Source organism: Vanellus vanellus (assembly GCF_965231255.1).
Source record: "Vanellus vanellus genome assembly, chromosome: 22".
In the NCBI taxonomy this organism is placed as follows: domain Eukaryota; kingdom Metazoa; phylum Chordata; class Aves; order Charadriiformes; family Charadriidae; genus Vanellus; species Vanellus vanellus.
In genome coordinates this window covers 1,008,047-1,021,966 of record NC_138927.1, presented here as the reverse complement: position 1 = coordinate 1,021,966, position 13,920 = coordinate 1,008,047, and the positions used below count along the sequence as shown (strand labels likewise).

The window sequence follows — 13,920 nt, the reverse complement described above, 5'->3', positions numbered from 1 at the left end:
TTAGGGTGATGTTTCTCGCTGCAGCCACACTGAGTCGATGCCAGCCGGCCCGTTCCTCTGGCTCTGCCCTCATGCTGGATACCTGTACGACCCAAAACAAGACAGTTCAGCCAGCACAAAACTTCTGTTGTTTAGTTTTCTGTTCCATTAATGAGCTGAAATGATTAACCACGAGTTCAGATCACTGAATAAATCAGGTCGGAAGGGATCTCTGGGGGTTGTGTGACCCAACTCCTTGCTTAAAGCAAGGTCAGCTTTGGGGTTGTCTTAGATTGCTCAGAGCTGGTGTGAGCACCAAAACTGTGGGGCAGAAACACACTGTTTTCCTCAGCAACGGCAAACTTAATTTTTTAAGTAACAGGGTCTCACTTGATTTTCTGGAAATTTGGCCCCTCTCAATGGCTCATGGTGGGGCGAAGACAGTAAGAAGAAGGTGGGGATGTCCCTGACAGATGCTTGCTGTTGGGCTGGCACCATCACCAGCTGAATAACACGCAGTAAATCAAAGCTTTTGGCAGTTAAAGGATATGCGGGCAATGGTTTGCAGCAGGGAGAGAAGCCGGCTTGCCGGGCACAGCCGTCACACTGCTGGAGCTCGTCAGGCACCAGGGGAGGGGGTGGAAGTGGGGCTGAGAGCTCTGCACTGCTCCTTCCCGCAGCAGTCCTCTGCTCCTTGGCCATGGCCTCGTAACATCAGGGGCTGAGATCCTGAAGGAAAGTAACAGGCACCTGGTAAAAACTTTAGGCTCCTTTAGGAATTGGTTATAAATGCCACGGTGAGGAGCCAGCAGCGGGGCTGGCCATAACTCTGTGGTTTCGGGGCTGCGCCGTTGGTGTGCTGGTGGGATGAGTCTGCTCTGAAGTGGTCGGTGTCTCCTCGTCACGCTGATCGCGTGCAGCCCACTAGGTCTGGTAGGGGCAAGAGAAATGAATTAGCACAGGCTGGTGGTTTAGATTCTGGTTCAAATCAAACAAAAAGCCAGGCGGGTCTGCTGAATGGCGCTGGATCGTGGGATGATAAGATTTTGTTTCATTAAATCACTCCGGGTCAGAAAAATGTCTGTGCGTTGTATCAGTCTCATTGAAGCAGCCACAGGAAAAAATATTAGTGCATATTCAGCGATGTGTTCACCGTTGTATTCAGCAATACTGTTAGGCACAAAGCAACAATCTAGGTCGTTTTCTGTCTGTTTATGCCCTGAGCTGGCTGCACGTTTCGATGTAACTTAGCCTGTTTCGTTGAATGGTCTTCTGAGCTGTAGCAGCTCCTCCATCCCTGCGGGAGCCGGGGCTGTGGCAGGGACGACCTGCCAGGGGTGGCAAACCCGCTGAAACTCCTCTGGCGTGGCTGAATGAAATGAGGTTTCCTATCGTGCGATCTTCCCGCACCGAGCTACGGACTTCTGTTGCCCTAAAACGAAAACTGATTCTTTCAGCCTGACAAATTCACGTTACCTATAATATCTTTACGGCTGAAGTGGACAATAGATCTTTCTAGCATTTATTGTACCAAAAGATGAAATCGTTTTTTATTATAAAATTATACAATGAAAGCTCGCACACCAGGAGTTCACCTGACATCAGTCTCCTTTTCCCCGGCACGGGGAATTCTCCGCGATGGGGTTCCAGCCTCGGAACCCAGGGTGCGGGTCAGCAGCTCTGCCTGCTGCATCCCAACTTCCCAAACGCGCCATTTCTGTGGGTTTTGCACTAGGAAAACTGAGATTGTGTATTTGCTTCACAGCTTTTCTGTAGAATCCTCAGTTTCTCTTCCAGTTTAGAGAAACCTCGTTGCAGCACAGCTTGGTTTAGACATTTAGCGTTGGTGCAGACTGCAAACAAAACACCCCCCGCATTGTTTTACACATCCCTTTGATGCTAAAGGGTTCCTTTGAAGTACAGAGCATTTTACCTGTGTTTATCCTTGTTCTATCAACTCGTGGGATTCTAGTAAATCCTTTAATACACATATTTCTCCGCTGAGGTCAGCCGTGCACGCGTAAGGCTGAGGCACAGCGATTCAGTGATCGGAGCCTGTCCTACCTGTGCCATTCCTCTCTGCGATTGCAGCTCGGTGCCAGATGTCACCTGTAGCAGGTGACACTCACTGTCCTGGAAAACCATCAAGTGTAAGAAGCACTTGTGCTATCATATTCCCTTTCTTGCCAGCAAAGTAGTCTTGCTGTTAATATTAACATCTCAAACAAGGAGTAGTAAAACCCTATTTTTGCCATCATTCTCTGTATCTGCCTGACACAAAAAAAGACATTACTTGTAAAGCAGATGGATCCCTGAATGACTGTGTACTTCTCCCCAGCATCTGATACAGAACCCTGATGCGCAAAAGCAATGAAATAAAAAAAAAAAAAAAAAAAAATCCTGAGGGCAGCAGAATTCTTGCCCTGCCCACGTGACAAGAATAACGGGGCTGATTCCTGGATGCACCATGCACCATGTTATTTGCACCGGGGCAAAGGGAGGTTACGGTTTGTGTAAACCACCCGAAGACAACCACAGGACATTCTGCCCTTCACTTTTTGTGCAGGTTACTCATAGAAACACACAGGAGCTCAGTGTGGTAGGGCAGGGACAGCAGAGTTCATCATCTCCCAGCAGCCAGTGGAAGTGTAAACCAGATTTGCCAGTGGCAGCAGTCGTTGCCAGCAGCGGGAGGAGTGCCGCCTGGTGTTCCTGGCCCTTCTCTGCGGTAGCTGCTGACCTCTCTGTCCTAAACGTGCCCCGGCCAGGTCGCCTCGCTGTGACACTGAGCTGGCGGCTGGAGGTCAGCTCCATCTGCCCTCCTGCCCCCTGCACGGCCGCCTTCGGCACTGCCAACGAGACAGAAATGCCCATGTGACCGGAGACTGGGAGCCCCGATGGCAGCTTGGACCTGGAGGAGAGCCTGGCCAGCATGTCTGCCCACGTGAAGTCATCTAATCCTGCCAGGAGATAACACCAGTCCCGGTTTCAAGCTGCCTGAACGAACTCAGGTTTTCTCGGACCTGGCAGCCAGGCTCACGCCCAGTCTCCCATGGAGAGCACAGGGTACCCCAGAGTCGAAGGTGGTGAGTGGAGTCAGACCAGAAGAGCAAAGCAGGATCCTCCACCTCCAGTGGCTCGTTCACATAAGGCCATAATAAGCTGCCACTGATGGGACCTTATAGAGATGTCCCCCTACCAGCCATGCCGTTCACTCCATCTGTGCTCTGGTTAGCAGTGAAGTGGTTAACAGAGCTGTCAGCTCGCTGCCCCATGCCTGGAGTATCTCCTGACTCGGAGCTTGCTGCTGTCAACCTTGCAGCCCACTGATCTTCTCCAGACCCTTAGAAAGTTGGACCCAGCTCAGATCGCTGCTTCTGAGCTGTCGGCAGGAAGCGGTGTCTTTGTGCCAAGGGAATGAGTCCTTCCTCACAGTAACTGCTCATAAAACCCTCGTTAGAAAAACCTTAAAAATCTCTTTGTATACCCACAGTTGTGCCACTGTTAGGGCTGCGTGCCTTCCTGGTATCAATCTTTTATTGCACTCTATTTCCTTTGGCCAAGACTTTCTCCTTAACTATAAAGCCCCTCACTTCAAAAGTGGTTTTTTTTTTCTGAATTCAGAGCCCCCATGTTGAATACACAGTGAGGTTTCCAGGTCTGAGAAACAAGACATGCTAAAGGTGACTGCATTTTTCAAAATCTAGGAGGGATTTGTTTTGTTGCTTTTTACCAGAAGTTTAAAGGAAATACTGGTCTGCTGAGCTGAGCCAGCTCATCTCTAGCCTTCAGCAGGATTTGGGAAAGATGAATGACCAAATTCAGGGGATTTGTGGGCAAATACAGCAGAAACCTGTTTTTGTCATGGAAAGCATGAGAAGATAAGAAGGAACGGGCCCTGTGCTGGCACTTCGCTTACCTCTGGCAGTACGTGAGAGGAGCAGGGCAGCTGATCTAACCGAGATGACCTATTACTCAGGGCCAGGAGCAATAGCCCTTGTAGGCATAGAGGATGGAGCTGGTGCCTTCCCCTGCAGTTCACTGGTAATTTAGGGACAGAGCAAATTTGACTTCTGCCTTGAGAGAGGGGTTTTCCAGCCCAGCACTGGCTCTGTGACTATCAGGCAGGTCTTGACTGATCCTTCCCCTCGGAATGCTTTCAGTGCAGTTTACGTGATCGCTGGCAGGTCACCACTCGCAGAAGGAAGAGGTGTAGGTGCCAGTTATTTTCAGGAAGGAAGGTACGGCTGAAAGCGTGATCCTTCTGGAGTTCAGCCCATCCAGGCTACGCCACAGTGTCCCACAGCTCGAGTGCTGAACCAGGGACCAGTGCGTTTGGTTTTTATTCTGGCATGGAGGGCAGTAGCCTCCATTCAGGGGGCTGTGAATACTCCAGGTTTTTCCATGTGACACTGTTTAAAGATGGAGGCTGCTCTTGTTTTCATTCTCGCCTGATTTAATTATATTTGCTTTTTCTCTTTTTATTTCAGTTGTGATTCCAAAGAGCCCTTTACCTGCCTCCGAAGTAAACTCGGAGAAACCTAGCATGCACAGTAGCACAAAGACTGTTTTGGGGCATCAACAAGGGCAAAGGCGTCGCAAAACAGGGAAGAAGCGTGGTCGAACGACCAAAGCGCTAATCCATCACCCCATGCCTACACCCTCCAAGTCAGTGGAGCCTTTGAAATTCCCCAGAAAGAGAGGTCCCAAGCCTGGCAGTAAGGTAAAAGCTGATGCTGATGCAGGCGGGTGAAAAGCAGGTGCTGCAAGTTCTGCCATGGGATGGTGCATGCGTGTGTTTGTGCACGTTTGTCTCAGCCTCTGGCTGTGTGACTGCAGCAAGTAGGAGACCAAAGGGGTATGTGGGCTGGGAATATCCCTCAGAGTCCAGCCCCAGAGCTGTAGAGAATGTCTGTATCCTAAAGATCATTTCCATCAAGAAACTGTGTCTTTGGAGCTGCATTAGCTGTGAAGTAGCATGGCAGATGCTGTGATCATGACAGGATGGCCAAACGGTGGAATTAGCTCTTCCATCCATCGTGTGTAGCTAGTCTAAGTCAAGCAGAGGTGGCAGATCTCAGGCTTGTTATTTTTTCAGGCTTGTGGTTTATATTGATTACTAGGTTCTTGAGGCTCCCCGTCATCACCATCAGAAGTGTGTCATGTTCCACAGTGCCTTGTCTGTTGGATGCAAAGGAGAGAGTGTAGTGATCATGGGTGGTGAAGGAGAGCAGGGATAAAGGGAGAAATATCTCCTCTTTTTCTGCAGAGGAAACCTAGGACATTGCTGAACCCAGCACCCACCTCTCCAACAACCAGTACCCCAGAACCAGACACAAGCACTGTGCCTCAGGACGCTGCTACAATCCCCAGCTCTGCCATGCAGGCTCCCACAGGTAAGGGTCTCGAACCACATTCTTGACCAGATCGCACAGTTAGGAGCTGCATCAGTCAGACAGCGACACATTCAGACACTCCCGTTTCTTCCTAAACCCGTACACAAGCAAATGTTACCGTTCCAGAAAGGCTGGCCTGATAGAGAGTGGGTCAGGAGGAAAAGAGAGGCACAGGAGTTCAGATCAGCCGTTTGTTTATATCTCTGACAGTTTTGGAAATAATGAAGTCGTAGGAAGATTGCAAGTCTGTCTGGTCAGTGCAGACCCTTTCCGTGAGTTACCATGTGCATGCTATAGTGACTCTGCAGCCCTCGAATGGCACTCCTCGTGTCCCGTCGTGCCCAGAGGCGGTACGGTGTGCAGCACCTCTCGTGAGTCCAGAGCGCGAGCTCTCCCGAATCGTGCTGGGCACAGCTGCTGAAGCTACAGCAACGTGCGGGACAACTGCTGAACAATGGTGGCAATGATCTGTTCAGCTTCAGCCAGGATATTGAGACAAACAGGGACGAGAGGGAGCAGGGAATGAGTAGACGCAGCAGTGCAGAGTATATGCTCTGCTACAGCTGTAGCTGAAGATGAACCTGGGCAGGAAAGTCCAATGCAAAGATGCTTTTTATACGTTCGGTCAAGCACTGGATTTGGGCTGGGCCCTCTGTTTCCCCAGAACATAATTGGCCAATCTTCAGAGGAACCTAAAAAACCCAGTTTCCCAAAAAGTGGGGGCCGCATTCCTTCATCTCCTTTGAACATCGCAGGCACCTTACCTGGCTGGCATGGGAACCACTTTGCAGCCTGCTTTTGGGAGCCTGAGTGCTGGGAAAAGCATAGGAGAGAAACAGCAGGAGCTTGGAAGGTGAGTGTGAGGCAGGAAGATTTTGGAGGTGGTTCCCTTCTACAAGTGGCTCCGCTGTTAGGATGCAGTCAAGGCAGTCGTGGTGGATTCCCCTTTGTGAGCGATTTGAGAGTCTTAAAATCTCAGCGTCTGTCAGGCTGGATTTTTGGCATCTGTTTCTTGCTTTCTTGAGTGGGTTAATGGCAAACACGTTTCTCATCTTGGCAGTTTGCATTTACTTGAACAAGAACGGCAGCACTGGGCCCCACCTAGACAAGAAGAAAGTTCAGCAGCTGCCGGACCATTTTGGACCAGCTCGAGCTTCTGTTGTCCTGCAGCAAGCAGTACAGGCCTGCATTGATTGCGCTTATCATCAGAAAACAGTCTTCTCCTTCTTAAAACAAGGCCACGGAGGAGAGGTCATCTCAGGTGAGAACTGGCCTGCAGCACTTTGCCTTCAGAGATGTCGTTGCAAGAATTTGCTCATTGGAAGATGTCTCTCCTGAAGCTTGGTGCAGTCGTGGGCCAGGGGCGGACAGAAGATTTCTGTCTTCTCGTTCGTGACAAACATCTGTGTCAGCGAAGCAGCAGCTAGCGGCTGGCTCAGAGCAGAGTGGTGTCCTGGTTTGAGCGTGGCCTCCAGGCACAGCTGCTGGAGAAGGCAGCATGCGGCCCTGCTGTCAGCCCGGGCAGCGTTGTGCTTCACCCATCGTCCCCCAGCACTGCCCGAGCCCCCGGGAGGAGGCGAAACGGGTGGGATTGTCAGAACTCCTGATGGAAAGCCAAAGAAATACCCCGGGTTTTAATTTTGCTTTTAAGCCCGTGGTTGCCCGGATGCTCTGGGAGTGCAGACCCCTCCTTGAATGCCTTTCCGTTCCCTCGAACGCGGCTTCTCGGGCACTGCAGCCCCGTACCTGATGCTGGGTGCAGCAGACTGGTTTTAGCCTGTCCCGGGGAAGCGAGCTCGCCAGCGCTCAGCCAGCGGAAGGCAGTGGCTTTTGTTTGCTCTAGTCTAGACCAGCGATGCTGAGATACAGAAGCTGGCTGTGCAGCCCTGGGCGTAGTCTCCTGCCTTTGCTGGGGGTTTACGTGTTGGGCTCTGTTTGTTTCTGTCTCCAGCTGTGTTTGATCGGGAACAGCACACTCTGAACCTGCCAGCAGTAAACAGTATCACCTACGTCCTCCGCTTCCTGGAGAAGCTCTGCCACAATCTCCGCAGTGACAACCTCTTTGGGAACCAGCCTTTCACTCAGAACAGCCACATGCAGCGCTCACACGAGTACGACCACGACAGGTATCTACCAGGTAGGAGCTGGGGCGGGGGCGGCGTTGTAGGGACCCCCGGTGCTCCGTGCCTTAACCCAGATTTTATCTTTATCTCAGGAGGCAGGCTGTGTTTCAGAGCCCTCTCTGCAGGGCTCATTGCATCACACCGAATGTCGTGCACATGCCCGCAGGGCTCTTTTTGCACAGGATTCAAGTTGCTGTATTTTCTGCCTGTCGGTCTGATTTCCATCTCTGCCTGTAGGTTTCCGCTCATCCGTGCTGTCTCCTTGTCTTCCCTCCTCTCCTTGTTCCCCAGACCTTCCCGCTTCCTGTAATCTGATTCTAGCGTCTTCACCCAGTTAGGAATTGAGGTGAAAGACTTTGCATGAGAAATAGAAGAGTGATAACGTGTAGCAGGTAAACCGTAATTAGAAGTGGAATTAAAACCTAGCAGAGTGTTTTCCACAGTGGCTGTGAAGCTGCTGCCAGCAGCCAGAGCATCCAGCCCTCCGTGAAAGCTTAGCCCGTTCAGGGACGCTGGATGCATCCAAGGCATAGGTGGCTTTGTTTATCTTGGCATGGCTAACGCTCCACTGCGTTGAAGCAACACCCCTGGCAAGATAGCTCATGCCACGACGCAAATTGTCAGGCTGCAAAATTGCTCTTAAGCGAAAGCGGTGGAAAACAAGACCAGTAGTTTCCCGTCCCACCCCCCCCTCCAGCCCCGCAGTGCTGCGTAGCAGCAACAACCCCTGGGGCGATAGCTGCCTCCCCGGGCTGGCTGCAGGGCTCTGCCAGAACCACTGCTGCAGGAATGCCAGTCCTGGAGAAGATAAAAGTTACCTGCACCCTCTTTAAGTAGTTGACAAGTGTCTTGTGCTAATCTGCTCTCCTGTCTTGCTTCCTCCGCTACCTTTCTGGCCCTCGAGTCAGCAAATAGCTGTTTGAGGTCTTTCCAGAGTTAATCCTTTGGATAATTATGGCTCTGACGAGAAAAGCAAGAATTTCTACTGTAAAAGGATAAGCACTTAGGAAGAACTGTTTCAGGAAGCTTAGGGGCAACAGCCTAATGCCACAGCGCTTCACTGCATCTCGCAAAGCTCCCATGCTCAGGGGAAGGGATTAGCAGCAGTGTAAAGAGCGGGAGGACCTTGGAGTGACTGTCCTCTGGTTCTTCCGTGGCTGATCTACTGCCTGTGGGCTGGGGCTGTGCAGAGCCGCGCTGGAGCCAGCAATGCCAGGAGCAGGGAGCTGTGCTGTGCTGTAGGAAGAGGAGGTGTAGGAAGTGGGTTGGCTGCTGTGACTGGTACAGGAAGAGCATGTCTAGTTACTGGGACAAGAGGTTACCCCTCTAGGGACCCCCCCGGTTAGAAGAAATCCCCATGTTTCGGTGTGGAAATACCCTGTCGTCATGAGATAGAGCAAAACCAGAATGGGAGGAAGAGGACCCAGGGTGTGGGCATGGTAGCAGGCTTGGATGGAGAGGGTCCTGTAGCTCACACACATGGTTTCCAGCCATTGTGAGATGTCCGTGGTGTCTGTGCTGAGAGTTGAGCTGCCGGGCAGGGTGGAAAAGCATAAAGGGCCAGAATTCAGGGAAACGCAGACAGAACACCAGATATGACATGATGCTGAGACCTGCCCCTCCTGAGCTCTTCATTAGAGTGTTTGCAGGGATTAAAGGAAGATTAACCACAGTCCAGAGAAGTGATAACACCTCTTCCTGTAGTTCATACTGATGTCTCGGGGATTGTTTGGCATCTGGTCATCTAACGTTTTTGTCAAGCACCTGAAAGAAGATGATAAATATTGTTATCTGCACATTACAGTGGCTTCTGGTGAGGGCAAAGAAACAGTACCGGCAATTTTGAGACGTTATGGCCGGTCATGGAAGAATGAGGATGCAGTTGTACATCAGTTTAAATCACACAAAGTGTCAAGGCTGCCATGGTCTTCAGCTCTGTGTGTCCTGCCTTGTTTCCTCTATGGCACAGGTGCTCATGTGCCAGAATGGGGCTGGTTCTTCCAGAAAATGGTCACTGGTTATGACTGGGAGCTGGTCTCAATTCCCAGAACAAGCTCCCTTTACAGGAGCATCACTGTGGATGCCATGGAGAATTCCTGCGTGTCCTTGGGGCAGAAGAAGGAAGGTCTGCAGCAGCCCTTGGGTCAGCTGCATCCTGGCGTTCTGTCTTGCTAAGTAAGGCATAAACATGGAAATCAGGGGAAGCAGATCAAGTTGTACATCAGGGAACAGCAAATTTACAAGAAAACAGGAGGTTGATTGCTGTTAATAGGAACAGGGATGGGCTGTGAAATGTTGTGAACAGGTAGATCTGATCTGAAGCCATCTGAAAACATACTGGAGGGACCTTTGGGACCACTGAGCCTTTGGTCTGCTATTACAGGCACCACAGCATTCGGCGGTGCTTTAATTAACTCTGGAGTTGGAGATTTTGCTTTTCCACTGGAGGCTGCTCCAAGGTTTTTTGCTGAATTTTTAGAAACTGTGTTGTAGTCTCTAGCCCAGATTTATTCTTGGGCAACTTGGTATCCGACTGTCCTTGTCTTTACATTGTCTTGTAGCTTATCTTAGTTCTCCTTCTTCTGGAAGTAGTTAGGGAGCAGTTGTGTCCTTCAGGGGAGCTCGCCTTGTGGCTCCTCTGGTGAGAAAGGCTCTCTGCTCTCCTCGTCTAATGTTGGTTTGAATTAAACTTCACAAGGGTGACCAGAGTGCCACCCAGCACTCACAAGGACCTGGTGCCACAGCACTGGCACCACCATGTTCATGAGAAATGTCTCTGGAAGCTGCTTTTTGTCGCTGTATCCTTGTGGCAGGTGATGATCAACCCATCCTGGTCACGTACCCTGGTCTTCTCCTCCGTTATTGTCAGCTGCAAGTTCCCAGCTCATGGGACAGTGCTTCAAGTGCATATCTGTGTCTTGCTGCTGGATTCACCTTCTTTCTGATACTCCGTTCTATATGTATTTTTTCAGCATAATTTCAAATGCTACTTTATCTGGCCTGACATGGGAAGACATCAGCAGATTTCATCAGTGAATCTCTGCAATTTGTGCAAAGTTATTAATAAAAATATTAAATGACACTGGGCTCAAGAATGATCCTTGAGAAAATTAGTTAGCGATGGCTCTCCAGCCTCAGGTTCTTGCTCAGTGCTCTGCCGACTGCTTTTCCCCTCAAATCAGATGTTTGTGCATATAACAAAGCTTCTGGTGATCCTCATGTTCTCCCTATTGGATGCCTTGCTGAATTCCAGGTAAATGAGATTGACCGCTCTTCCTTTGTCCAATAGATCAGTTGTTTTCCCGTGATGAGGAGACTATGGGGTTAGTCTCTTCTGATGAGCGCCTGATGCAGTATGTGCCATGTGTAACTGCAGTATTTTACTTACCCTTTCTTTCAGAACCTCCTGCAAGCCTTGTGGTACTGCTGAGGTCAGACATGAGCATTTCACTGCCAAAATAGTTTTTGTCCTTCTTTTTGAAGTGTTAGCATCATGTTTCCAGTCACTCTGAGCAGCACGTCACTGCGTTTTGTTAGAATTTGCTGCAGCAGACCCAGGGTTTCACGTGTACCTTCTTTCCTAAGTTACATTTTGGCTTCCTCCGCACCCTCGCATCCCCAGTTTGAGCGCGTTCTGTTACTTGACTTCTACTGCTTAGTCAATGGTGTGTATTTTCATTCCTGTCCCATTTATTTTACCCTTTGAGCCCCGGCGTTCAGCACGGCTGTGACTGGAGGTGAAGGGTGGGATTTGAGTGGACGCAGGTGGATGTCACCTGAGGTAGCTGTGTAGGCACTCTCTGTGCTCGGGGAGGGGGTACCAGTGCAGTCAGTGCAAGTTACAGCATCCTAAAGTGGGGGCCTTGACTTTGTCTTTGACTTGATGAGATGAGGTGAGCAGACTCTGACTGGCTGTAAAGGGGATGGCCAACATCCTGACCAACAACTGCCTGCCTTGGGACGGCCAACAGCACAAACCCAGGCACGGGCAGTTGTGCTCCTCTTCCTCCCCACCACCCTCCCACCATTAGCAGGCAAGGACAACCTTTTTTTCTTTTTTTCTCAATCTTTACCTTTCTGCACAGTATCCTCTCGCTCCGTTCCCATGCATTTGTTACTTCCCTAGCTGAAAACACAGTCCTGTCTTTTCCTTGGCACTGCGTCAAAAAGACAGAAGGAGTTAAAAAAAGTTCACTTCCTCCCGGTTCTCGCCATCCTCTGAGGTATACGTTGCCATGCTGAGCAGGTCCTTTTCATCTCCACTAAATGATCTGCATGTTCTCAGCCTCCTTCTCAAAGTGAACGTTTATGCATTTATTTAGACTGGGGGGGCCTTTCCTCCCAGGTTATTTCCTCACTGATGATACACATTCATGATGTTTATGGCATCTTTGGAACTGAAGGTATTTTCTTTTTTTTCCTGATGATCCACATCATGACTGCTGAGTGCAGCTCTGTGCATGACACTATTTCTTTATTTTTCTTAAAATTTGTCCTTTAAAATCGGAGACCCTAACTACAGACCTACTTTTGGTTTATCCTCCCATTAATTTACACTGACCTAACTTCTGATTCCCTGGGTTATTTTCTACAACCTGACCTGCTGTGTTCGTATTACTTTTAAAATCAACCCAAAACAAAACCTGATAAAAGTGTCTCCTTTTGTTGTGGTTCTGTGACTGTTTGGTGAAGAAGGCCGTGCAGTTTTACATTTAGAGATATCCAGAGACATTACTAAGAGCATTTGTTTCCTGTCTCTGTCTGGGAAATGAATGTTTCTTGTCCTGAGGACAGTATTTGTCTTTTTAATAATGTTACAGTGATTTTTGATCATACTTGTATGGATTCCCAGGGCCTCAGTATAAGCAGCTTATCTTTCATTTCCCCAAAGGATTTGGACAGAACAGATTCTTTTTCTCTACCTTTGCATTTCTCTTTAGTCAACTAAATTGTGACCGTCTGGTGCTTCCCACCCATCTGTACCTTCGTTTCTTTGTTTGGCGTGATGCATCTCCCTTGGTGTCCGGTCCCAGTCGCTCCCCGCCGTATTTTTGTCACCCCTCCAGCCCCCGTCCCTGCCCTGCACCCCCAGCTGGAGCTGCTCCGCACTGTTGTCCAGCTCCCAGCATTTATCTTCGAGCATTTCCCTCCTCTCCCTGCACACCTTCAATGCTGCAAGCTCACACGCGTCGCCCACGCTCGGGGCAGCTGGAAGGAGCCACCCGGGAGCGTTGGTGGCCCACGTGGGCAGGCGGCGGCTGGTGGGGAACCTCTTCGTTGCTTCTCAGTTGACCATGCCTTGTCCAGACGGGGCATGGACTGCCACCCGCTGTATTGCTTGCCTGGCTGCTCTTCCCATCCCTGTTAGCACCTCCATTCTCTGTGTTCATCCACCCACTGACATGTTGTGTGCAGCCTTTAGCCGCCTGCAAAGAGACGTCCCGCAGCCCGGCCTGACGTCCCGTCTGCCGCGTCGAATACGGAGAACCCCGTCGTGGGGAAGCATTTGGAGAAGAGCAGCAGCGACAGCTGGGGCGCTTGAGGGATCCGTTTGGGGAAAGATTGAAAATTTGAGTACGGTTTAATGAAGCACTGTGTATGGCACAGAGCGTTTGCAAATCATCCGAAGGTTGTTTGCAAATCGCCCGAGGGTTACGTGCGTCTGAAAGGGGAAAAGTGGGGAGGAGCAGGAATCGTGCGGGATGAGCCAAGGGGTAGAATGAGGAGAAATGGAATTAAGTCAATCAGAGGTGATATTTGGGGTGAAATATGGCAAAACATGGCTAAGATTCTCCGTTAGGTTTCTCGCCACCCTTTTTCTCTGATAAAAATTGCAGAGGAAGATATAAACTGTTAAGCACCGACAGATGTGCTGGATTGCAGTTTGAACAGGCTGTTGCCGGGCTGGCGATGCATGCGAGTCTCAAGTGACTCTGGCAAGACTGAATTTCCCAGAAAGTCTCCACTCCTAAATAGGGCTTGTTCTCTTTTCCTAGACAGAAGCAGTTCGTTAGACGGCACTCTGCAGGGACCAGGCCGGGGTACAAAGCGGTATTCCCAAGATTCCCCTCCATACAGTGCTCCTCTCTCCCCCAAGTTACCAAAGAATGACCGTCACCCTTTGGAAGGTGAGCACAGCGTCTCTTCCCAAAGCTGGCTGTTTATAGCGACTTGTAACGGATACAGCAGGATTAGATTTGCCGTGCCGAATCGGGCCGTGGGTTTAGGAAGTCTGCTTTGCTTTGTCTCTGGCATGGGTCGGCGCTTGGCGTTTCAGAGAGAAGTGAAGAAACCACTCTATGCCAAGGCAGGTTCCCCAAACAGTTGTGTGAGGCGTGTGGAACACAGGGAGAATTCCTTCTAACCCTGATAGTCATCATCTAATACCATATAATCTGGGATTTAATTACCCGTATTTTAGC

The 13,920-nt window shown here is 50.1% G+C and overlaps 1 protein-coding gene across 1 annotated transcript in view; it reads left to right on the top strand.

Annotated features, from left to right (window-relative positions):
• The window catches only part of SCMH1 (Scm polycomb group protein homolog 1), a 45,722-nt gene that overhangs the window by 19,710 nt on the left and 12,092 nt on the right, over positions 1 to 13,920 (top strand). The window contains 5 exon segments of the mRNA XM_082494131.1: positions 4,470 to 4,702; positions 5,249 to 5,375; positions 6,436 to 6,636; positions 7,327 to 7,512; positions 13,495 to 13,626. Coding sequence (XP_082350257.1) covers positions 4,470 to 4,702; positions 5,249 to 5,375; positions 6,436 to 6,636; positions 7,327 to 7,512; positions 13,495 to 13,626 — 879 coding nt within the window.